We start from the raw sequence: 26,039 nt of genomic DNA, 5'->3' as shown, positions 1-26,039 counted from the left end.
ATTTCTCCCCCATCCAGAAAGCTGAATTGTGGTTTAAAAATAAATTACTGTAGAACATACAAACACAAAAATCAAAGTTTGGTTTCAGTGTACAACACTGAGGGAAAATTACTAAGAGAGCAATTCTGGTGATAAACTCTGGTACTCTGTGAGAAATTCATGCCCCAAAGAATAGCAATTAAGCTGTTTTAAATATATACATACAAAAGCTCAGTGACCTACCAAATGATGTTCATCTCAGCACTAATAAAATATATTTGATTAACAGGAATGATAACTGAAAAGATTACAACTTTCTTAATAGTCTTAATAGCATATAAAGACTGTCACACAGACAAAGCATAAAATATTTTTTAGAACCTTGGAGAACAAATTATTTAATCATTTAGATATTTACGCTTCTTTCTCAGAAGCCACACATGATCTGTACAATTACAACCTCAACGTCTGCAGCACAAACTTCCTTTGCATAACTACAATTTTCAGGCTTTAGGAACATAGGGAAAGTGTGTTACAAATCACTGCTGGTTAAGAGAAAAATGGTATTTACTTCATCTCATCCTCCCTAGGTATCACACTGCAGACCAAGTCTCCAAACAGACTGATTTCTGAGCTAAACAGAAGTATTCGACATATATACACACACGGATGCACACAAAGAGCCAGTACTTACAGCTAAAGATGCCTGGAGGTGGATGCTCTGTTACAAGCAGACAGTTCTCTTCATCACTGTTATCCCCACAGTCATTCTGTTGGTTACAAATCAATGAACCAAGATACAAGCATTTACCACTGGCGCAGGTGAATTTGCACTCTGAAAGGCAAAAAGAAACCAAAACAAAAATTTGTGAGGAAACGGATGCTTACTTTCTTCACTGCTAGAATGACTGACATTAAAGGCAGTATTTTTCAAGTAGATGCTATCATGGTGGATGGGTCTTTAGCATTTCAACACCAAAATATTATATGTATTATTTGTAGCATTGCACATACAAATACATACATGACACATTGCAGATCACCGTAATCAACCCACTGGTAAACCAGATTTGCCATTTGGGGAAATTCAACTTTGTCTTCTTAATAAACAGACAATTATTTTTTTTTTTGTAGTTCATGTTGATTACAGTTCACTTCGGACAAAGACCATATTCTCATACATGTCTGTGTGGCACCTTGCATACTTGGGTCAAGACAGAACTATGAATAAAAATAATAATTGTCCCACATTAAAAAAAGTCTTGCACAGTATAAAACAGCATCAGGTGTAATGCAACATTATAGTTTGTAACCAGGAACAATCCTTCCAGACACAGACGATTATTCCTTAACTACCTTTCCAAAGCAAATTTCCCAGTCTCCCAACTAATTAATCAAGCATTCCGTGTCTGCACATTGAACTCCCACAAGCCAGTTTGCTTCACAAAGTCAGTAAACTTCTAAAACCTCTATAAAGTATATGAATGCTATATGCAGACATGCTGTATTTTTCACATTTTGTTCATTACAAAAAAATGAATGGTTTCCCCTAAATATAGCTCCGTCACAAGAATAATTCCTATGAGACCAAGTATACTTTAATAGTAAGTATTTGAGATATAATCAAGAAACATTCACAGAAATACACATGCAATTATAAAAAGCTTTCTCACTAGGCTTGTTCCAAAGTTAAATAAACTACACATATAGAACAAAAGACATATTATATCTAGAAAAATTATAATTTAATGATTACACTTCCAGCATGTTGACAAATCCCGGCGATTATCATTCACAAGCAGAGGCAAAGCAGACAGAATTAGAAACACTCACAAGTAGTTATTAAAGTAGTGCCATTCCCTGAACCCTGGACTTCCCTAAGGCTGCAGTTTGGGTTGGCTGATCCTGCTTCAGAGAGATGATTACTGGTCCTTCCCAGCAAAGGGACAGCATTTGTTCATCTTCAACAGTATCAACAAGAGACTTTCCTTTAATCTTAACAGGCTTGGACTTAACTCTGAACTGAGACAACAGGATCTCTAACTCTAAAAAGCCCCTGAAACAGTTACTGAGATGTGATATTTACCCACGCGTATCTGATGTGTAACATAAGCATGGTAATAGCAAGGGAGAGGAAAAATAAAATGGGAAATGGAATGAAATTATTTTCTTAGCAAATTTACTTATAGGTAAAAGTGATTTGTGGACTTCACTCTGAACACTTTTCATCAAGAGTTTTAATGACATTTTGGTACACATACCACCAAGAATCTGCTGCTACAAAAATATATGTATCCACATGCATAACATATAAAATGCTGCTTAGGAATACAAATAAAAGCCTTAAAATGCTGCGCAAGAAAAAAAATATTTCCTGTGAAAAAAATCTATCTTTCTATTTCATTTGGTCAAACTGCACTTAAAAATCAGTGTTTGCCTAAAAAATGTCCTCAAGATTTAAGCTTTTTCAGTCCAACCCTGCAGTACTCTAACTATTCCAATTGTACAATAAAATACTGTACAAACAAAATATTTTTCTCTGTTCCTTTATCACCCTGTCCTTCTCTGCTACAACAAAGAACTGAAGAGACATTTAAGGCCTTGAGTTTTCTGTTTTGAGTATAGAGCATAAAAAAAATTATAACCAAACAGAGTAAGCCTTTGAAACCCAAGGAACTAAGAAGGTCATTAACAGTTACTTTTGGAAAGGAGACTAAACAAATCGGCCTCAATATTAACAATCTGACAAAGCAACACTTTAATACTAATTTCTGCAACTTCATGAAGTAAGAAACTAGAACAAGAAAAGAACAAAGCTGCCTTAGAAGATTAGAAAAGTCGCCTTGAAAGGGTTCAAACTTCCCAGGTTCCTTAAATAAGGAATATAACAGGGTGAAATTAAAGTGGTAAAGGACATACTGCTTCTATTTGAAAGACAAATATCAAACGCTATATTGCTTGAAGTTAGAACATTGGACGTGTTACTTTGGCCACACTATTTAATTCTTTCCTGTGTCTTTGTGTTGAGTGTTAATGTAAAACTTTCCACGCTTCCTCCATGGCTGATAAATGCTCAGGCAAGATGACACCTCAAAAGCAATTACAGCTAAGAACTCTGGGTTTCTGTTTGCCACTAGATTATACAGTCTTCAGACAAAAGACCAAACAAAGTATTACATCTTTAGTAGCTCTATTAAAGTGTTAAAATTCTAGTTTTTAACTAACATTACCGTAAGAGGATTAACAAGAGGAAGGATTTGTGCTTTAAGAGTGGGGTGTTTTTTGTCCTAGATAGCAGACCACATCAAAATTGTCTTCCCATTGTTCAGAGACTTGGCTGGGCATCGGTCTGCTTGTGGGAGGTGGTGAGTGACTGCCTTTAAATGACTTGAGTTTTTTTCCTCTTTCCTTCACTTAGTAAAAGTGTAATTTTGCTGTTACTCTTCCTGTTCTCTCCCCTGTCCTGTGGGGTGGGAGGGGGTCGTGAGTGAGTGGCCATGCAAGTGCTTAGCTGCTGGCCAGGATCAACCCACATCATGTGCAAAAGCAACTTGTAAATCTAACAAAATTTAATGTCTAATGGAGGACACAAAAGTTTACAACTTAGCCTGCATAATCACATTCTGTGGAAATCTGAAGGAAATACTCAAAGGAAAAAATGTATTGTGGGACAAATTAGATCATTCAATGAAAATACAGATACTTCTGAACACAGAACATATTTAGCATCAGGTATTTGTTACTTGTAAATGAAAATTCAGTACCTTAAAGTAGTTTGCATAGTAAATGCATTTAAACAGAGTGTGCTTTTAAGCAAACCAGAAGAGAACCCCTCCTTGTAAAGCAAGGTAGATCAAAGTCAGGCTGATGGAGAGAGTAGAAAGGAAATAGTAACAGTATCATCAAACTGAAAGTTGGTAAATAAACCTGCCGAGGTCTGTACCAGAATACTAGGAGTGGCCTCAAAACACTTCAACAGGGAAATCCAGACCACTCCAGACTAGACCAATGTGCCTAATGACACACCAGAGAGCCTTTTTCAGTACAAAGTCTTGTACTTGGCCTGTCTAGACAAGAAGAGGGGGAAAGCTCCTGTTCTGAAAACAAGCCAGCACGATCCTTTTCATGAATAATGTTTCAAAGCTAGGCAGTTTTCCTTTTCATTTTCAAGTGGCAATTAGTGAAACATCAGTAGGTTGGTCAGCAAGGCTCTGACTAGAGCTAAACCTGAAGCAAGATGACAGCTGGAGGTTGAAAAAAACCCCAGCCCTTCTTATAATTACATCTTAATATGTTTGCAATTATATCTGCTATATAATTTTAAAATTTATCTTGACAATATACTGATTCTTCAACATAAAGTTTTCATAAACATGATTCCATGTTGAAAAAAAGGAGGAATACTAAGAACACTAATATGAACATTTCCTATTTTTATAAACTGCATGCAAATAGTATAAATAAGTATATTGTTCACATGCTCAAGGTAAGATGCTTGCAGTGTAAACTCTCTACATACAAATACCCATTACTATATGACTGCATTTTAAATAGTTAATTGAAGGTTATGTTTCAGCTGCAACAGCAAAAGATGGATTTGCTTCATGATACAAAAAATTCCTCTGTTTGGAGTTTTTTATTGTGAAATGCAGGATCTGCTGTCCTGGGTAGGCTTATTTTACACTTTCTGTGCCTACCCAACAAGTTAATTTTGTCCTTGCATTCAACTTAATTCTTTTAGACTTCATTTACACTTGATTTCATCCATATGAACAGCATTCCCATTGTTCTGTCATCCCACTTACTGTAGGGCATTTTTAATTATAGCTAAGTGCTGTTTGGTTTTGTAATGTAAGTCCAACCACAGGCCAAGGAAACAAAAAGCAACAAAGTGTCATATTGAAAAAATATGGTGGTTTAGGCCGCTGTTATGATGCATGTCACAGCTACTTATTTAACGGGTCTGAGATGATTATCTGCCCCAGGGGTGGAATTCTATTCCATCCATTCAAATAATAAAAAAAAGCTATATATGCAGCCAGTGACCTCAAATTGTTGTGGCTAAACTGTAGTAACACAGTCCAAATGCACAAAATGAAATCCTAAATCACTTAACTAGAGTGTAAAGAAAGGCACTCTCCCAAAATCCAGCGTACTGGTTGCAGCCCCGGCAGCACAGCCAGCAGAGGGTGATCAAATACCCTGCTGGCATTCTCTCTGTACACCGTGAAAATCTCTGCCTCCAGGTGGATCTAGATCTCTAGAATAAAGGCCTGATTTCTAATTTCTCACACAAAGGCTTCCTTACTTCTTCATACTCCTGTTCATAGGGCAACATGTTAACAGCCTGAAAGAAACTTATGTTTAGAGAGCAGTCACCTGTTATATGGGTAGCAAGAGGCAAAAGTAGTAAATTGGGGAGGGTGGGAGGAAGCGCACTGCACTAGAGATTAAAGAAATATAAACCACAAATACCAGAGTCAGTACAAAAAACCCTGTTCAACCTCTGATAAACATCTGTCTATTATTTTTAATATTGTAGATTGCAGCTTTATAATGGGAAGTAAATCATAAATAGGAGGCAGTGTATACAAGGAACATGTTTATTTGGGAAAAAGCTTGGTTAATAAGGAAGATGGCAGGCTGCCACAGGATCTAATAAACCTCCATTGGTGCAGGGAAGGGAGGGATAAATAGGCCTTTACAAAACAAAATACACTTCACAAAAAGAATGCCAAGCAGAATACCAGCAAAAATGAAAGCGGATCAGCTTATGCAGAGTAAGAAGCAGAGCTGTAAGCCACGGTCAAAGGCCTGCCTCACTGCCCACTGCCTCGCACAGGACAGGGGACCCCGCTGTCAGTCAGGCAACATGGAGACTGAGAGAGCTCCTCTGCCCAGGGGGATTACAGCCTTAAAACTGGGCTGACTGAAAGAAGATTGTCACTGGTTCAAAACCAGTCTCATCTGCTGAGCTGCTACCTTCTTGCAGTCCTCCATGCTCTCTTGCTTATCCAGCAATTATCTTTTCATCTTCTTCTTAAGGCAAAGCCTGAAGCTATGCCCTTTAACTAGTTACTATTTATGCCAGCAGCTGAAGGAAGCAAACACAATATTCTTACAGGTAGTGAAATCCACTGTTCAGTTCACCAGTTCAGGGCATTAGGGCATTCCACTAAGCTTACTTTAATTAATAGCCTGACCAAAATTACACTAGACGTCATGAGGACAACTGAAAGAACTCCTTTATTTTGAGATTTGTCAGTGAGGTCAGGTTTTGCCTGTGATCTTTCTTCCCCTTGTATACCTGTCTCCAGTGCGAAAAGAAACAGAAATGTCTCTTCCTGGAGTCCATAGGGGCATTATAAAAAGAGTTTTCATCAACACTGGAAATTTTTTCCTGTCTTCACCAAGTTCAGGAGACTGGCTATGGCTCAGCCACCGTCCTGCCCATACAGCGAGCCTCCGCAGCCTCGCAGCAGGGCCCAGCAGCTCCCCTGAGCAGGTCTCTCCAAGAAAGAGGAGAGGACAGTTCCCACCACAGCACAAATGGAGAAGCCTCTCCACGGTGATCTCAAAGACCATCACAGACTCACTCAGATGGCCGGTTTTGCCACCACAGGGAAAGACCAATACAGGAAAGCTTCTTTTATTGCTACCTTCATGAAATCTATCTATCATCTTACCGTAAAACCGCAAGGCAGTATCAGGGTACAGGTTTGCATTTTCTGCCCTTCCACCCACTTATTTTTCCTGACCTAGCAATGATCTGCCCGTTTAAGCCCACACAGCGCTGAAATGCCAGAACTTCTCAACAAAACTTGAGAATTGTGTCCCCTGCTCCGCACTCGTGTAAAGCCTCCTTTACAACCCTGCCATAGCAGCCTGACACCTTCTCCAGCCACAAAGCTTCTGCAGAAATGTCCTTCCAGCATCACGTGCCCAGCGCTTCCCCCCTCAGAGACCTGTGTCAGTGCCAACAACTCAACCGAGTCACAATCTTGACTCCAACCCATGAGTCACTTGGGTCAGATCCCACAGAAAGGAGGACACAGGGTGCCACAACAGATGCGTACAGCCGCCAAGGTGGTGGACAGGGAACACCTTCACTCCGGCTCCTGAGAAGGAACAGCCTCTAAGGGACAGGTTTCCATGAGCCATGAGAAGGCCGTGCATTTCTCCCAGTTCAATGCAGTGGCGAAGCAGGGTCCACTATGGCACGCCAAGCTCCCCTGTGGGCTCACGTCCCAGGCCATCACCTCACCCCAGGGAGGTGCGCGCTGCCCGGGGTTGGGGCTGCCCTGGGGCCCCCCAATGCCCTGCTGCTGGCTGGGGTGGTGAGATGGGCCATGGCTGCCAGGCCCTGCCCTGACAGACCTTGGGGGAGCCCCCACCGCCCCCTGACTTCTATATATACTAGCAGAGATTTTCCTAATCAAGTATGGGGAAGGCGCACTGGTGACTCAGATAATGACACTCTCGTTTTCAGTTGTGAAATTACATGAGGAGATGATTAAAAATACATTAAATATGTACCTTATAATTTTTGTCAAGCACAATGTCATTATCATGGGCAAGTGCAGATGAGAAGTAAAGGGTATGTGCAAATGAGATTTTCTAAATGTCTAGTTCTTCTTAATGATAATTCAAAGAATTCCTGAATTATGATAAATATTTCAAAATTATCTTAGCTGGTTTTCATATTAAGGAATCTTTAAAAATCACAGTGTCACCAGGTTCGTAGAGTGCTGCATACGTAGAGGAATACAAAATTTAAAAAAATGTTACTATAGCAGCTTCTTGTTTTTTCTTTGGAATATTGTTTGCATAGCAAATGGCTCAAGATAAGACCATTTTATCAGGTAACACCACAACCTTTGAATCCAGAGAAATACAAAGTAAACCATGTCACTTCACAGACACATTGGTAAGTTTTGACTGCAGTCCTAAAAACGGGCCCAGATGAGGACACAACAGTTACTGCAGCTCCTGAGGACTATCTGGGGGCTGGGGGAAACGTGATGATTGGTGGGGAAAATACATTCTCTGTTATTCAATTAGGTCAAATTACTTAATACTGTGACCCCTGTTAAGGCAGGAAGTGTTTTCAGTTAGCTCTCCTAGGAGGTACTGAAATACAGAATAAATATCATTCCTGTCTGCAACCTCGTAATGTTACTGAAGCAAGGAGGGGTCCGAGAATATACCTGAGACCTTGACTTTCCATACAAGATACAACACAGGCAAGAATGTACCATGATTCAAGTGGTTGTTCAGAAGACATCAACCTAATACTGATGACACTTATTTTTACACGTCTTCCTATGCATACTGTGCAGAAAGAGAAATGGATGTATTTACTATGTTCAAGATACAAGACAGTGATGGAGCTTCCACTGTAACATGGCTTCCAGATTTTCATGGACAAGAGAGTTCCCCTTTCATTTCTCAATGGCATCTGAATTGTGCAATGCACAATAATGTGAGTAATGACAAGGGTTTTTTTATAATCTGTAACACATGTTCTCCAATCCACATCTGCAGAGATTTGCATGTTCCTGTATTCAGGAATCCTGTATCACTGTTAGTTTATGTACTTTAAAAGTGATTTCACTTTGTCTGATTACCTAAGAAGTGTAATTCAGATGACTGTGCCCCAGTATTCACGTAACAAAAAATATAAACAAAAATAATACACACAGTACAGCCAAACAGATTGCTCTCAATGGCTTGCATTGTATGGCATATACAATGTTTTTTACAAACTAATACTCTATTGTATCAATTGTTATTTAATTCCTCAGTCCTTATTCAGCTCCTTCCAAAAAATGAGTCACCCATTTTATTCACCTTAGTACCTTTCCCAGAAAGCTGGGCGTTTATGGCTAAACCTTCTTAAAAAATAAATGAAGGAATGTTTTTCCTATTAGAAATTTCCTCTTTTCTACCCCTTGCCTTCTCCTTCAGTCACTTTCCATTAACACTTCCTCCCATTTATGCATTGTGTTACAAATGCATACAGACTCTCACCTATATGCATTTCCATATAGCAAAGCTGGTAGTCATTTGGATTGCCTAATATTTTCTGCTATAAATGTCTTGGAGAATCCCTCCTATGTTCACTGAATGCAGTGGGTCTGTGTGATGCTGAGGGGGAAGAACACCCCTGGGCTACAGAAGTACCTTTGCTTTGTCCCAGGAGTCTCTTCTGCTTTTATGGAAATAAAAACTGTTTTAAAAAAAAATGCAGTTATCTTTCCATTGTCTGCATCAGGACAGTCTCTGGAAAAGCTCTGGCAGTGCATCAAAATAACTCAAAGGCGCAGACACTGTGAGGCTCCAGCAATACCACCACTAACTAGAACAACAGTCCAAACCATACTGGGACAGCAGGGGAAGAGGCAGATTAACTGTGGTGGAGAAAGGAGGTAAGCTCTGTTCCCCCACACTTTCACACAAGATTTCCATTTCACTTCCAGGTGTCTGTGCTGCCAAGCACAGCCATTACAACTATCAGATGCTCTTTTGTCCACGAGTGCTCCCAACTTTCAGTACACAGGACAGCCAGCCAAGAGGGAAGAAATGTGAATGCACAGCAAAGAGTAATGTCAGTATTTATGGGTTGAGAGTGCCTCATTTAGCAACCTAAGCAGCATAGTTTCAATAAAGATTCTTTCACACTACAATTATGCAATTTTGTTTAAGCATCAGCAACATATTTGACCATATAGCAGCTATTTAACCAAGATTATTTCATAATTTCCACGGCCGAAGTGCTTACAAAGTAGACTATGCAGAAAACACTGATACAGGCCCCCTGAAAAAATCCCTACCATATAAATTTTTTTTGTTGTTGAAACGGTATCATTTAAAAAGCAACAGTGCATTTAGGGCAGTGCATTTCTGCTTGTGAACATGAACATACAGTTCACATTACACTGGATGGTGCTGTGTCTATCCACGCACCATGCAGTATCTTGGGAAACTTCAGAGTTTACAGGAAACCAAAGCAAATAGCTTTCTTCCTTCCCCAAACTACATTCAACTCTGCAGATAGGCTGTGTGTTTAAGTGAAGTACCTAAGAGGCACAAGCCTGACATGATGCAAAACCTGTATATGAACAGTGCCTCTAGAACAGAACTAGAGTTCACAATCTCAGGCCATGACTATGCTGCATATGAGAACCAAGGTAAATGAGCTGGAGTGCTGCATCTCCATAACCAAACGCTTTGGGCTGGCACTGCTGCCCAATGCAGGGGGCACAGCCTTCCTCCGCCACTGGCTGCAGTTCCCATCCACATGCGACCACTTCTCTGAAAGGAGACAGAGAAACTAAGGAAGTTTCCAATAGGTCTGTTTGAACCAGCCAGTCCCCCTGACCCCAGCACCACCCCACTAAGCAGCAGGGTGGTGAGGAGGGGAGAGACTGGAGCTGGACACCAAGGGCAGAAGGATGATGCCAGGGTGCCCAGGTGTGATGGTAAGGTCTTGTCTTCACAACTGACATCTGTACAATGGGCTTGCGTGGAGCTGCACAGCCTGGCACCCTGCTGGCACAGCTGGCTTTGAGAAGTTAACCATCTCTGCCTCTTCCTAAAAACAGTTTTGCAAAAAGATCACCACCTAGTTCACACCAAAGGCCTGCTGCCCACTGTACCAGCACACCTGAGGGAACGCCAGCCTGTCATGCACATGTAACTGTGTGACCTAGGCTTGGAGGATCATTGACATATGAAGCTGACTTTGCTGACAAAATATGCATTATGTTTGAAAGCCAAATAGAATTTGATCTCCAAACCACACCTCAAAATCCTGACACATTATTTCAAGCCTACAGCTCTTCTGGACATTATTTCTGTCTGTGGTTTATCTTAATATGCTGGACTGCAAAGTACCATGGCTGACATGCAGATCAGCTGTGCCAGCCTTGAGACAGCAATGTCTGTCAGAGAGGCAGGGTAGGCAGTTGACAGCGATAACCATTTCAGCCATCTAATTTTAATCTGCCACTGCATATCAATCAGAAGCCCTACAGAGTTTTTTGGGTGGAGACAAGAGATGGGCTAGAACAAATCTCCAGTTACAGCTCAAGTTATCAGTGTATCAATGACAAGTTAAAGCATGTTAAAAATTATACAAGTGATGTGCTGAACACAAGAGAATCCCCCAAAACCATACCTGCATTAACAGTCAGAGCATTGGAAACTCAAGAGCAATTAATTGCGTTTTAACTGTGGGCACGGTAGTTTGCCATATTGTACCAGTTTATTATTACTAATATGTTCAGAGATGGTGATAATTTTCTGTGGTTTTATAAGCCAACATAATTAAAGCAAGGTCAGTTTTCTAGCTCTGGCCTATCCTCAGAAGACTTCAAATAGGGAGTTCATAGTAAATCGAAAAAGCTAGCTAATACAGCATGCTGCTAATCTTCAAGCAAAAACGAAGGAACAAAATATTTCTTACAGCTTCCTTGTGTTCCATCATATCCCTCTTAGGGTCCTTCGACTTAAAAAATTATGTTGAGACACTAAGAAACACCATTTAAACAAAGTAATTTTCCTTGTCATTAGGAAATACTTCTTTAAAACACAAAGTGTGTTACTATTGAATGTTATACTAACAGAGAAAAAAACTTCTCCACAGAGGTGATCATTCCAAAATCCAAGCTGCAGATTAGAAACATCTTATGGTTTGCAGGCACTGCGTGCAGGTAGATGAATATGAAAAGAATGATCACACGTCCTCAATAAAGAAAAAGGTAATTCTCTGAAGGACCCTAATGTGCTGTCCAACAGCTACCAAGGTAAGGTAAAGAGCAACCTAGCACACAAATATTTGGGGATCAAATTCAAAGTTGAGTAAAATGCCACAGTAATGTTATCATAAGACTCCCTGATTTTTTTCTTAGTCCACTTAAGCTCTCAGCTATTTACTGGTACATAAGGAAGGCTGCAATGAAATGAACACTGTGAACAAGTTAGTACATTTTGATAAGTTTGTATATCAAACCTGTTGTTTGTAAGATCTGAGCTGAGATGCAGCTTCCAGTGTGCAAACACCACCTGTTCTTTGCAATACTAACAAAAAATGTTCAACTAAAGTACTTCAGCAACGGCTTACACAAATCCTTTGTGGTTTGTGTTACAGTGGATTAAGAACAAACTAGCTAGAGGAGTCGTAATTAATAAGAACAGGGAAATAATATTGAAATATCTCTTTTTACACTTCATGCAGTAACTCTGTATTTGAGTTGACAGCAATTTATTTAATGTGCTCTACTACCTAAGAGACAGGAAAACACACCCTGATAAAAGGTCATTCCAAAGGACAGAAAGCTCCTTTCATAATAGATTAAGGTTATACAAAACTTAACAAAAATTTCATTGAAAGACCTATGTGTAAGGGTTTTTAAGGAGGTTACCTGTCTTAAACAGCAAATGCACACTCTAATACTTACTGGCACATGGTATGCAGTCGTAAAAGGCTTCAAAATGGGATTAACCAGTTAAGAGATGAGCATGTTTATATTTAAATATAAACAGATATGCATGTGCAACAGTAGTAACTTGCAGTTTTCAGAATATATTGCAGTTGCTAAATGCATAGCTTAAATGGTAGCACGTCTGAGAGAGAACAGTTTTGGTTTAAATATGTTTTCTAGATTTCCAAACATGATCTCACACAGTTTTATTTTTGTCAAAGCTTAAAATATGGAATGAAAAAAACTTATTCTAAAAGCACACATTAAGCATACCATTAATAAGTGTTATATTATCTTGTGACTAAACCATCAACATTCATGTGATGTGACACAGCAAAGTATGTGCTTACTCTTCTTGAAAGGCAAAGTTGTGGCAGAGCTGCTATTGTCAGACTAGATGGATGCAGTTTTGTTCTGTTCCTCAACATTATTTCTCAGGACACTAAATCATCACTTTTAGATTTCCATGGTGATTTCTAGGGAATATGGCTGTAGGATGCTGTTCTTTGCAACACTTAAATTATTAGGGCAAATATTTAAAATGACAGGTAATAGACACCTCACAAAGGAGTAACCAAAGAAAAAGAATTAATTCTACTTCTGATTTTCAAACAGCACATTAGGGTCCTTCAGAGAATTACCAGTCTGCAGCTTTTTAGAAGTGTAATTACATCAGGCAAAACTTGGGTAAAAAAAATTCTATTTGATGATATCTAAGATAGGAGGAATTCACATACTCGGACTGTTTACAAAACTAGCATTAAAATTATAAGCATCAAAGAAATGGGCAATGGATACAGCAGGCTAGGAAACTTTCCAACAATACACTGACGTTCAGTGCGTCTGTCTCATTTTTGAGATTTTGGGGGCTGATCACATATAGTTTAATGATAACTCTGCTTCACTGAATTCCAGTTCTAAACATGCATTTTAAATATCTTGCTCACTCTCTTCTTTGACATGCGCATATATAGAGATATAGAAAGATATAAAAGGAACATTAAAAAAAAGAGAGGAGTGGTTTGCCCTTTTTTATTTTTTAAAACATTGAGTATTTCATTCTCGTGTATCCCGTGGAGAGACAAAGTGAAGAAATTTTACACGTACCTACATGGTGAAAACTAAACAACTAAGATGAGAGAGGACTACTCCTCTAAATCACTTTAAAACTCTCTAGATCAGATCTTCAACTTTAATAGAGCTTCACATATTTATTTCACTTAAAGATTATTTATATCAAATGCCTAGCAATCAGCAGTCTGCATCTTGCCTTTTGCATAAAGATTTCTGTAAGTGCCTTCTGATTTTTTTTTCTCTCTCAAGCCTCATATCAACAGCAAAACAAGGAAAGCATAACCTGATTAATAGAAAGAATCATACCAGTGTTCTCTTTTTTTTAAATAATTTCTTTCTTTACAACGTACAGGCAAATGCCTCACAAAGAAAAAAAAAATCAAAGAAAAAAATTCCAATCTTTCCATATTCTTCCCTTACAAAATTCACCTTTGATTCACACCACTGTATACAGGGACATACACTATTACATTAATGGATCTAACTTAAGCAAACTTAAAAGTGTAGGCATTGTAGACCAAGGTTTGAAGCAAAGTCTGACCCTGCGATTCCTTCACAAAGTAGTCAGTGCGTGAATGTTTTCATACTCCTTAAATACAAGGACAATGTAGAGTTCAAAATCTCAATGCAGAACCATCAAAAAAATACTGGCTTGTTTTACATGGAAATTCCCACTGGTTAATAGGAAACACTCTTTTAAAAATTTTTATTTTAAACAGAGTATCATCTGAATTTGAATCCATATATCAACAATGTAATACATGATGTGCATTAGGCAATGCAAAGCGAAAAAGCACATTCCAAGCACACGTGGAATAGTCCTGCCAGACTGCACTACAATTTTCCAGCTTCCATTTTAATACCTGATGTCTGCATACAAAATCTGCCGGCCAACCAAGAAGACTAGCCTCAATTACTTTCATATAATGTTCAGGAGTAAAGGTATTTGCTGGCTGTACAGGTTGCTAATTTGTAAGAGGGAGCAGCCTGCAATACTGCACTATTACACTTGCAAAGTATGCAAGACTTAGGTCTTGCAAAGTGTGGGTGCTCTCCCAACCTGGAGCAGCATGAAGGGAATGCATAAGGTTGTATACCAAAAGATCCAAGGGGAAAACTATTATGCTACCTTAACTAAGAGTCTATAATTTTTTATTTCTGAAAAGTCACAGAAGATTAGAAGATTTTCTAAGAACTTGAAACAAAAAGATTACAATTATTTTCTTAGCTACTGTTCTCCCCCAGTCTACATGATGCTGGGCAAGCTATTTGGCTTTCCTCAGCATATCTAGGGCTGGGATGATGATGATAATAATAATACTTGTACTGGGTTTGCATGGCAAGGTTTTGGTAGCAGGGGGGCTACTGGGGTGGCTTCTGTGAGAAGCTGCTAGAAGCTTCTCAATATCCAATGGCGACAGTACCAGCCGGCTACAAGACAGACCCATCGCTGGCCAAGGCTGAGCCCATCAGCGGTGGTGACAGTGCTTCTGGGGTAACACATTTACGAGGTGGGGGGTGGGGAAGAGAAATCTGCACAATTGCAGCAGAAGAGAGGAGTGAGCATATGTGACAGAAACAGCCCTGCGGACACCCAGGTCAGTGCAGGAGGGGCAGGGAGGGCTCCAGGCACCGGAGCAGAGATTCCCCTGCAGCCCGTGGTGAAGCCCATGGTGAGGCAGGCTGTGCCCCTCAGCCCGTGGAGAGCCATGGTGGAGCAGGTGGACACCTGAAGGAGGCTGGGACCCCAAGGGAAGCCCATGCTGAAGCAGGTTTGCTGGCAGGACCTGTGGCTCTGTGGAGACAGGAGCTCACACTGGAGCAGGTTTGCTGGCAGGGCTTGTGACCCCATGGGAGACCCGACCCACGATGGAGCGGTTTGTGAAGAACTGCAGTCCATGGAAAGGACACACATTGGAGAAGTTCATAAAGGACTGTCTCCCACAGGCCCGACCCCACACTGGAGCAGGGCAGTGTGAGGACCCTTCCCCTGCAACGGAGGGAGTGGCAGAGACAGCGTGTGATGGACTGACTGCAGCCCCTGCTCCCTGTCCCCCTGCATCACTCGGGGAGAGAAGGCAGAGAAATAGGGAGTAAAGGTGAGCCCAGAAATAAGGGAGGGGTGGGGGGAAGGTGTTTTTAACTTTTGATTTTTAGTTCTCATTATACTACTCTGATTTGATTGGTAATAAATTAAACCAATTTCCCCAAGTCATCTGTTTTGCCCATGACAGTAATTGCTGAGTGATCTCCCTTATCTTGACCCACGAGCCTTTTGCTACATTTGGCCTCCCCTCTCTGGTTGAGGAGGGGAGTGATAGAGCAGCTTTGGTGGGCACCCAGCCAGTGACAACCAACCACAATAATAATAACTACAACAATAATGATGCCACTACTGCTGCTGTGAAATGATCCAGGTATGTAAAGCTTGTGATGACTGTAAGAAGGAAGGTACTAGCAAACTGAGTAACATTATAATGTGTCTCAGTGTTGAGGAGAATCTGTACTGATTAATAATTTTAATAATTTCTCTAGTTCCATTAGTTTTTTCAATTCTCATCAACTATTAATTTAGTTTCTGTTATCTGTACAGATTTTCTCAATGTAAACTGCCAGCGTTTCTACTGTGCCACCCAGACAGCTATCAGATGAGATATAACGCTCCTGTTGACTTCCATTTAGTCCAAGTATTTATCCCTATCAAAGAAAAAGTAAAACCAAACACTTCCATGTCTCATCTTGCAGGAAAAGTCACTTTTTTTGTTCAGAAGGGGTTCCAAGCATCTCTTTTCAACCATCTACAAAGAACAATTCTGTCAGCATATAACTAGCACCACTGCAGTGGCTAGTGGAGCTTTACCTTGTTTATCTTTCATTTCCTGAAGTAGCTACGGCACCTCAGAAAGAAATCTTGAGCAATATTCTCTTAGAAGACTAATCCATATTCTTCTTATACCCTTCACTTCATTCAGGATCTAATCTCTGTACTCAGTGAAGTCAGTAATGTAGCTAATGTTCACTGCAAGACTGCAAAGATCAGGATTTCAATGAAGAAGGAAGAATGATTATAAATTTCTTATACCAATATACAAGGATATCTTTGTCCCCAGTGATGTCTTCCACAACTATTTCAAATTAGTCAGATAAATGAAAATGCTTTATCCCTGCATGAAGGAAAAGAGTATTAGCAGGGTATGCAAGGCATCATAAGGATGGAAAGCTGCCATAGCTCTGTTTAAAATACTGTGCGTCACACCTATGTCAATCGTCCATGACCCTGTCACCTCTCCACCCTGTAGGCCATGAAATTGGGCCTGACCAAAACAGCCATCATTTCATGATGGCTCTGGGATAATTCAGATCAATTATTATTACTATTATTATTATTATTATTGCACTGATAAATTACTAATTTATGAGAAAGGTGTGAAGGTTTGAAAGAACTGCTCTGAGACTTCTGCTGCAGCCATCATGATGAATATGCTGAGCCCCCAGCACCCTGAGAACACTTTCGAAGAGGAATAAAAATAAAAGCACAATTAGCAAGCAAGTGAATGTAGCTACAGATTGCCTCTGGTTTGTTATCACATTCCCCAGTATGTCAGGGAAGGATAATTTTGAGAAGACCTACAAGTGAATAGAGACCAGTAACTCTTGTCTTAAACTGCTATTAAAACCTGAACAGCCATTTTATTTTATTGTCAGTTCAGCCACTAATACCAATGGGTCAAGAGCTCAAATTCACTTTCATTTGACGCTGTGTCTTCAGTCCCCAGCACAGTGGTGGTAATATGTCTCTCAACAGCCCAATGTCAATAGGACTGTAGGAGGACTTTCAACAGGACGTAGGACTGCACCTCAAAACAGGGACCTTGCATTTCTGCAGCTGCATGCTAGCCCTAATGCCAGCTGATGCTCCCAACTCCAAGTGAGCAAGCAGCACCCAATGCTCATGGGAAGAAGTCTCCTCTGCAGTAACAACTGTAAACTGCGCAGAAGTATTTGCAGTCTATGACAGACCCAGGTGCCTCTCCCAGTTCTCCTACTCCAGAAAAATGAACAGGATAATTAAGCATGCCTGGGATTTACTGAGCTGGCAGATTTAGTACTGAAGGAGAACACCTTGTGCAGTAAACTAACTCCTGACGCATACAACATTACCTGCACGGGCAAAAGGAGATAGCCTTATTTGTGTGTCAGCTTCCCCCCTGTCTTACATCCAGTGATCTTCCTACTCTCTTCTCACCCTGCAGAAAACATATGCATGGTACACAAGTTTTCAGACTAAACTAATATTGATAAGGTCACAATTTTTGCTGGCAATGCCAGTTAGCTTCTGAAAATGAGCTTCATATGTATGTTTTTCCTTCCTTTTTACCACAGACAGTCAACAGACACTGGTCCTCTAGGATTAAAACTAATTCAAGCTTAAAAATATTCAAAACCATATTTTAAGGTAACACACACACACAAATTATTACTAACCATAATGAAAAGGGAAAAGTCAGAAGGTTTTGTGCTTGAGCTGCTGAACCGCCACAGCTGCTTTTTGGATGTCATGATAGGAATAATGCCTATTATTATAAAAATATCATACAGAATCTGGCTCTGTTGAACTCAGCATGAAAATCAAATATTGTAAAAACTGATGAAAGATCTACCATTAATATTAGCAATGTTATTTGGCAATGTAATAAATCATTAGATGGAAAACTACACTGAAACATAAACTTCAAGTTTCTTAGAAGTTTGTAGAAGTTCTCAACCTATCTGCACTTCACACCTTAGACGCATCTTCCTTATAATGGGTATTTCCAGGTTTTTCATAGATATTTCCTTCCTCATGAAATATGAAATCTACCACATCTGTCTTAAAACTCACTAGAGAAAATTTTCCAAGGTTTCAAGTAACTAGTTTAACACTAAAAGAAAAAAAGTTACTACAGGAACAAAAAAGTGCTACTTCAGTATTAAAACTTCCTTTCTTAGAAAAAGTTACAGTTTCATGGAGAATTTTAAGTGCAAAATGTGCTTAAGTAGTTGCAAAAAAACAACCACAGAAAAAAAACCACTACATGATGGCTCTTGCAAGTTTTCCATGTATTCTTTATAAAAATAGAATAAATGAGAGTAACACATGATGTTAAAGCACAGGAAATCCAGGATTATCAAGATTCCCAAACCATTTCTGCTCGTAACTGGTAATGATAAATTTTCTGCCACGTTTCTGTTCATCACCCTACACACATTTGAATCACAAATACTTGCATAGTTAAACAGCATAAGCAGAGCCCCTTTAGGGTGATGACAGAAAGTTTCTAACTAAAGACAACAAGTACATATCCCAATTTTATAATAAGGGTCCTTATGCATGATCATCTCTCAGGAAGAGAAAACAGTGGTCTTAAAAAAATCTTGTTCTTTTTCAGAATGTGTTGTAACTCAAAAAACACACACCAGTCCATTATGCTGATAGAAGGGATTTTCCAGTCGCTTCTTAGCATAGCTCTTCCACAGAAACCACTACAGTCAGCTTGCTCAAGTCATGGCAGGACTGTCAGAGCCAGCAGAAGCCAGTCTCTCAGGCTGTGAGCTGGAGCAAGAGGGGACATTACAGTTTCCAGGAAAACCTCCCATCTGACCACTGCTCGCCTGTCCGAAGGGAAGAGACAGAAAGCCATACACCCAGGTTCTCAGGCTACCAGCTGAACCACAACTCCTGAGTGGAGATAGTGAGTCTTATCCAAAGGCTCTTTCCCTTTCGGATCAGTCATCAGATAGACATGAGAAAGGTGGCATATGCACAGGGCAGCTGTGAGAGGACCGGCACTTCTCTTCTGTGTATTAAATCCATTGTGTGCACTGTTGTTGGACCCAAAAAGGTTTCCATGGCAAAGTCAGTAGTGGAGTGTAGACAAAGCTCTGAGAGGAGCTGGGGATCAGGAGGAATGAGGTTCATTCAAACTGACAGAAAACTACAAATGCTACAAAGAAGAAAGTGACTTACCTGCTCTAGGAAAATTCCCCTTACAAGGATGCAATGCTGTACAGCATGCCCCTGAAGACAAGGTGATTTGACTGAGAAGCATGAAACCAAGCTTTAAATAGATTGTTTAAATCACATATGATAGGCCACAAAATAAATACTTTGGCTAACAATAAGGTCTGTAGCGAAGTCTCAGTGGATGGGAACAACATAAACTGAAAAGCAAATAGCAGCCTCAACTGCTTAATCGCGTTTTTAGCACCACTTCATTTGAGCTTAGGTAGAAGAGTCAGCCCTTCTGGCTATACCCAGAGCAAGAAAATGTGAAGGGAGAGCTCAGCACAAAGCAAAATGGCTGAAAGTAACTTTAACTGAGGCAGTTCTAAGAAAATAAGCGTATGTGTCCTGAATGGCAAAGGCTGAAATTACAAAGTTGTGGTTTATTGTAGACGTGGCAGTTTAATCAAGGCAAGCTTTATAAAGAGACAAGTTATCTTTTAATTGATCAACAAATACATGTGGAAAACAGCAAGGTTTGGAGCATGCAGATCTGTCATTCAGGAGCTTTTTCACAGACCTGAATAAGGAGTTGCAATGCACACAGCTTGTCTGTTTTGTCCAACTAAATCAGATGGTCTAATAAAGGAAACTACCACCCCCTATAATTTCTGCCTTGTAGAAATTACCAATACAGGGATGTGTAACTCAATGTAATATATTTCACAGCAAATGGAATAGCTTTTCTCAATAACAAGAGTACCCATGAGATCATCAGATATGTAATGTCTTCCAGTGTCAGCATAAGTCATTAGGGGAAACCGAATCTTCCAATATCTAACAATAAAGTCCAGCAGAATAAATCCAAGGATGAATGTCATTACATTTGACACAGTATGCAGCCACGCACCTGCTAATATCAATATCTGAACTCTAAATCATATGTAATTTACTCTTCATGACACCTACTACTGTAGGTCAGTATCAGATGCACAGCCGTCAAGAAAGTAATCATACCAAATTTCAACTATGTTGTCATATGAAGTAAAATCCAGAGTAATCTTTTTTCCTAGGGAAATCCCTGAGACAATGCAACTAAGTGTTCTTACTACTGAGAACAGAAAAGCAAAGCTATGTCACATCTTCAGTCTGATAAACATCATAGTTTTTCCAATCAGCTTTATTTTAGCCTTTGTTCCTTCGATTTTTTGTTGTTTTTTTAATATCTTACTCTAATACAAAACTATTTGCTATTTTAGGGATGCAGTTTCAGTTCTCCTTAATTCTTCCTATTACACAAACTCTTGACAGCTAAACTTCACTGATTATTACCTGTACAGAACACAGAAATCTAATGACAGATGTTATAACCCCTGTAACTTCTTGTGGAGTCTACTTCTGTTGTAAAACCTGACAGAATAAAAAAACCCAAACAGTATTACTTTAAAAAAAGCTGCAGAACAAACTGAAAGTAATGGAGACAGGAGAGGGTTATTGTCTCACTTCACACTACCTGATTTAGTAATTTGTAAGTTAACAGTGACAAGTAAGAATATCATCACTACATTAGAACATCCGCACAGTAGTGAGAAAATACATACTTTTTTTTCACTGTGGACCAGAGCAGTAATGTATCTTCCCCTTGTACTAAAGGCACATCTGATACTTTTTAACATTATGAGACTCAAAATACTGCTTTCTAAATGAACTGGACATATAATTCAATTTTGTCTCTTCTGGTAGACATGTTCAGCAAAACTAAGCGTTCTTAGCAGCTGATCAAGTATTATTAAAATGGGATCTCTTCTATCATTTATACGAAGACTATCTTGTTCTTTAATTTCTGATTTCCAGAGAATAATCTTGAAAGATTCAAATACAATAAAAGCATGCCTGCTGTAACAGGGTACACAAATTTTCTACACACTATTCTCACAGTTTAAGTTGCACTTTTTAAACCTCCTAACAGTCATAAGATGCTGACAACATTACACAATGGTAATCAATAAAAGAAGTTTTAAGGTTATCATTTTGGAATGCCTTTGTTAAAAAAAAATCCTACTTCTATATCTCAAGGACTCTGCTCCACTCAATTTAATGATTCATTATTACCACAGAGGTAAAAAAAGAACATGTGAGGTTAAGAGCTGTAGCTATTAGCTGTAACCTAACCAGCGTTACACTGTATAATTGATCTATTTTCTTCAAGAACAAAAATCAGAAAAAGAGAATTACTACTAGTATATCTACAAAAAGAGTACAGAAAGCCTGGGGGCAAATGCGTGGGATAATAGCAAAGACAAGAGGAAGGAAAATGGGAGCGCACCAGGAATTTATTTATAAATACCTGGCAAGTCCTTTCTTGGCATCATGTAATGTCTACACAGTTTCACACTGATATGACTTTTAGACAGTGGCCCTATATTTAAGAACAGAAAAACTAAGAATCAGCACACTAGACTTATGAAACTCTTCTGAAAAATGAGTATAGCTCTTTCACAGTTAAAACTGTTTCAAGACTGTCAGTTTAAGGGTAAGATTTCCAGAGTTTGTTCCCTGTACAAGTGTTTAAAGGTTTTTGTAACCCACTGTTGGCAGAACTTCAGTGTGGTTGTAGTGACAGCACTCACTGTTAAGCGAATCACATTAACCACTGCATGCACATCTAACTTCATCTTCAGCTTTACCTTCTGCAACCATCACAAGTCAGGCTTTGACATCCATCTTCTGGTTTTCCACAAACACTCTTTCCAGGTGGTAGACTCAAGCATCTATTTCTTTCAGGGTAAAATTCTGCAAGTTCACTTAATTTCAGCTATTATCCCTAGGTCTCACTTCTCTTTCCTTAGTTCCCTCATTAACACATCCAGCATCCCACTGCCTCTTCGTTAGGTCACAGGTATCAAACAGCTGGAAAAAAGCAACTTTACCTTCTCTAGTCTTCTGTTAGCAAGCACTGGCTACTCTGGTGGCAACAAAGCTATCTTCTAAGCTGAACCACAGCACCACGAATGGGGCCAGCTGGGGGATTTTGCTCACAATCACAATACTGATTGAAAGCAAAATGCTAATACAGCAACAGCCAATTTCACTTGCATGAGAATTTTCTCCCCACTGGCTGTCCATGACTGGTTTTAATTCTGTTTTGCTTATGTAGCAGAAGATGGCCCTTAGCAAACTGAAGAATCTCAAATGCTTACTTAAAGATTTCCTGGAGGTAAAGGGCTCGTATGCCTGAATACTTGTGGGTTTTGGTAAGTTGTTTGTTTGCTTTCCAAACAGACCACTAGTTGTAGTATAAAATAGGATCTTTCCACAAAACCTGCCTTTCCTCCTTCAGAGAAAGCAAGTTACATAAAGAACAGACCTTTTTAAGGCTCTTCAAAATAGGTCTTAAGACATCATGTAAGTCTGATTCATACATGTATAAAGCAACAAAGCAATGAGCCTGCCTGCATTACATTAATGAACATCATATTTTGCATTTAAAGATCCTTGAAAAAGAAGTACAACTACCATGGACAGATTTATTTGTATTCATCTCACTAAATTTTGTTCCCATAAGTTTCAATAATCCTGCTCTCTAGTTGGCAATTCAATGACATTATTTTTTTTAAGCCCTTAAGTAATGTCCCATATCCTTCAAGCAGTCTGGTATCCCAGCACCCCCTTCTTGCCAATGCACAATTGATACCTGCAGATGAGAAGGGTTGTTTGTGTCACATATTTTATGGGTAGCTGTAATTCTTTTTCAGAGAAATTCTTTCCAGGAATGCTGACATAAAGCAAACCTCTAGTTTCCACAAAAATCCTACTGACTTATGTTCTTCTCCTCATGGCAGCAAGTAAAAAGAATAAAGATACAACAGATGAAATACAAGAAAATAGTGCAGCAGGTATACTGCTGACTAGGAGATAAAAATAAATACATTAGTACTTGTGGTTATAATCTCACCCTTCCTACTGGGTTCAGATTCAGAGGCTGTAGCTTTAGTTCTCAGGTCTGCCAAGTTCTAGCTCACTCCACGTAAATATTTCATCTGTGCCTTAGTTGCCTATCTGCATATGGAGGACAGCAGTAGCAGTACTTTTTCTATCTGCTTCTATCTTGCCTTTTTTAGACACTGAGATTTTAAAAGGGGCTGACCTTCATTACCTTTGCACAGCAGGGTCCCCATATCAGCTGAAGGTTCTTCGGTGCAACACTGATCACTATAAGCAGGGATCATATGCCCGAGAGAACACTACCTTGTTTGTATCAAAAAGTAGAATAATATGGTTTTAAACCAGTAACATACTTGAGTGATTGTACAAAAGCCAGTAAGTCAATGCTATGTCACTTTTTCCATGCACACACTAGAGAAGGCACTGAATAAAAACATCTTCAAGAACCATACTTGTTGACTTTATTGTTGGAGCTCACCCCTATTCCTTTTACTACACAGAAACTCTCCAATGATTTCTATAAACAGCACTGGTTTGGATACAGAAGTTATGATCTCTACAGAAAAAAAGAGAAGTGTCTTTAGCTCACAGATGCCACCGACATCCTGAACTGAGAGCAGTGAAGTTTTTCTGAACTTACTCTTGCATTGTCGTAGCAGGTCATGTGTCTCTTCAAATTCTTGCTCTGAGCAACTGGAAGCAGATATTATCTTGAAAGTATTTCTTTTGAGATAAACAAATCAAGTATAATAAAGCTCAGGAAGGGGAAAAATGGAGACTCATGCACATACTCCAATTTTTTCGTTTAAATCAAGGACCAACTGAGTACACAGCCGGCTGTGAATCTGTCTTCAGCCAGTATAAATTACTGGTTTGTACAGTCTAAGCCTCCAGGACAAACAGACAATTCTTGAACAAGCCACATCCAAGCAAGTCTTCTGGGATTTTCTGAAGCCCATACCTTATCCTGGGTCCTCCTCCCACCACCTCAGCATATGTACACCTACAACACAAACACTTGCAGTGCAGCATTGTCAGCAATCAAATAGCATTGAACGAAGCTATTTCACCCACTAACAAGAGACACAAGCTTATCCTCAGAGGTGTGGATTGAAGATGCTGCTTAGATGCTGGCTGTAGAATTGGATTCTTTTTTGGGCGTTTTCGTCATGAAAAATCCTCATTGTTAACTCCTCACCCCTCAAACAAAGCTCCTTCTATTCTTGCCCTTAAATCAGAAGGGAGTGACTTTGTAGCGAGGAAAGCAAGAAAGCTATGGACACAAAGAGCACACAATAAGGAGAGAAAAAATTAAGAAATAAAAATCAAACCCCACAATGTATGAAAGACATACTGCTCAACCTGTTCTTCACTGTTAACAGATTGTTAATCCCAGCATGAGAGAATGTGGAAACAGACCCATGGTTGTGAAGAGCAGGGAGAGTGCCCCTGTTTGCCACCTGCACACAGATACATCTGCTTAAACCCGTGGGAAACACATCTCGATGGTTTTTAAAGAAAGCTTAGGGATTCAGCTGCCCAAACTACTGGGTAAATTTTACAGTCAAATTATAGCGGAGTGACTACAGGAAAGAACTCAAATACGATACAGAATTTTGTTTTGATATCAAACCCCAAGTTTCTGGGGTCCAGATACTGTCAAAAGCCCACTTGCCAAAACCCCCCTGGTTCAGAAATCAGCAGTTTCTCAGCCCTACGTGAGCATAACTTTAGAAAAGATGGATCTCAGAAAGCAGCAGTGTTATTACAGATAAATCAGAGTATCGTGTCTTACTCTGTTCCAGGGCAGAGAGTATCTCTGGGTGTTCACAAGAGGCTGGCAGGGCTCAAAGGCTGCACCCTACCAGCAAGTAATGATCCTACCGGAAACCAAACATTTTGCTTATTCAGTGCTGCTGAGGGTTGAGCAGAAATTAAAGAGGGTGGGAGAATCCCTCTGGAAAGGGTTTGGAGCAGGGGCTGGGCAGTGCCCAGGGAGAAAACCTGGGAGGGGCACAGCACGGGGTGCGTGCTTTGGGTGGGTCCCGGTTGCTCCATCACAGAGTGCTCCTGTGAGGAAAGCCATGCCCCAGGATGGGAGATGCAGCAGATACAGCCACCGGAACGTGTGCGTTTGTAGAAAGGCTCAGAGGAAGGACTGTGTCCATCTGTAAGAAGCTCTGCTCTGAACAAAACCCAAACCAAACAGCTACAAAGAAAAGGCCTGACAAGTAAATTAATCCCCATGCATCCTGGCCTCTCTTCCGAAAAAGTAGAAGGGTGTAAGTACCAGAGAAGTAAATGTGACATTTAACTCTGTATACGTGGTATTACCTCCTCCTCAATTTTGTGGCTTTTTCACCACAACATTTATCCTTCAACGTCAAGTATTTTCACTTCTCTGTTTACCCAGACTGCAAGTTCTGATTTGTAAAGGCATTGCCACAGCATACAACAAATAAATGTAACATTAATTCATATTATTTATTTTTTGGTAGAAGAAAACTGATCGAATATAAAGTGAAACGGCCTGCTTGACATTACAGAAAAACCAAGCAGCAAAGCCTTAGTCC

General features: G+C 39.7%; 1 protein-coding gene across 5 annotated transcripts in view; it reads right to left on the bottom strand.

The window, feature by feature from the left end:
* Nucleotides 1-26,039, bottom strand: part of LDLRAD4 (low density lipoprotein receptor class A domain containing 4) — a 294,829-nt gene that overhangs the window by 154,331 nt on the left and 114,459 nt on the right. For all 5 annotated transcript variants that reach the window (XR_008820903.1, XM_056332542.1, XM_056332540.1 and 2 more), the window contains one exon: nt 674-814. Coding sequence is in view for 4 of the 5 variants with exons in the window: in XM_056332542.1 (XP_056188517.1) it covers nt 674-814 (141 nt within the window). In the remaining variant the exon portion in view is untranslated. The remainder of the gene's footprint in view (nt 1-673; nt 815-26,039) is intronic.

Source organism: Falco biarmicus, chromosome 3, assembly GCF_023638135.1.
Source record: "Falco biarmicus isolate bFalBia1 chromosome 3, bFalBia1.pri, whole genome shotgun sequence".
Taxonomy (NCBI): Eukaryota; Metazoa; Chordata; class Aves; order Falconiformes; family Falconidae; genus Falco; species Falco biarmicus.
This window is presented reverse-complemented; position numbering and strand designations above follow the sequence as displayed.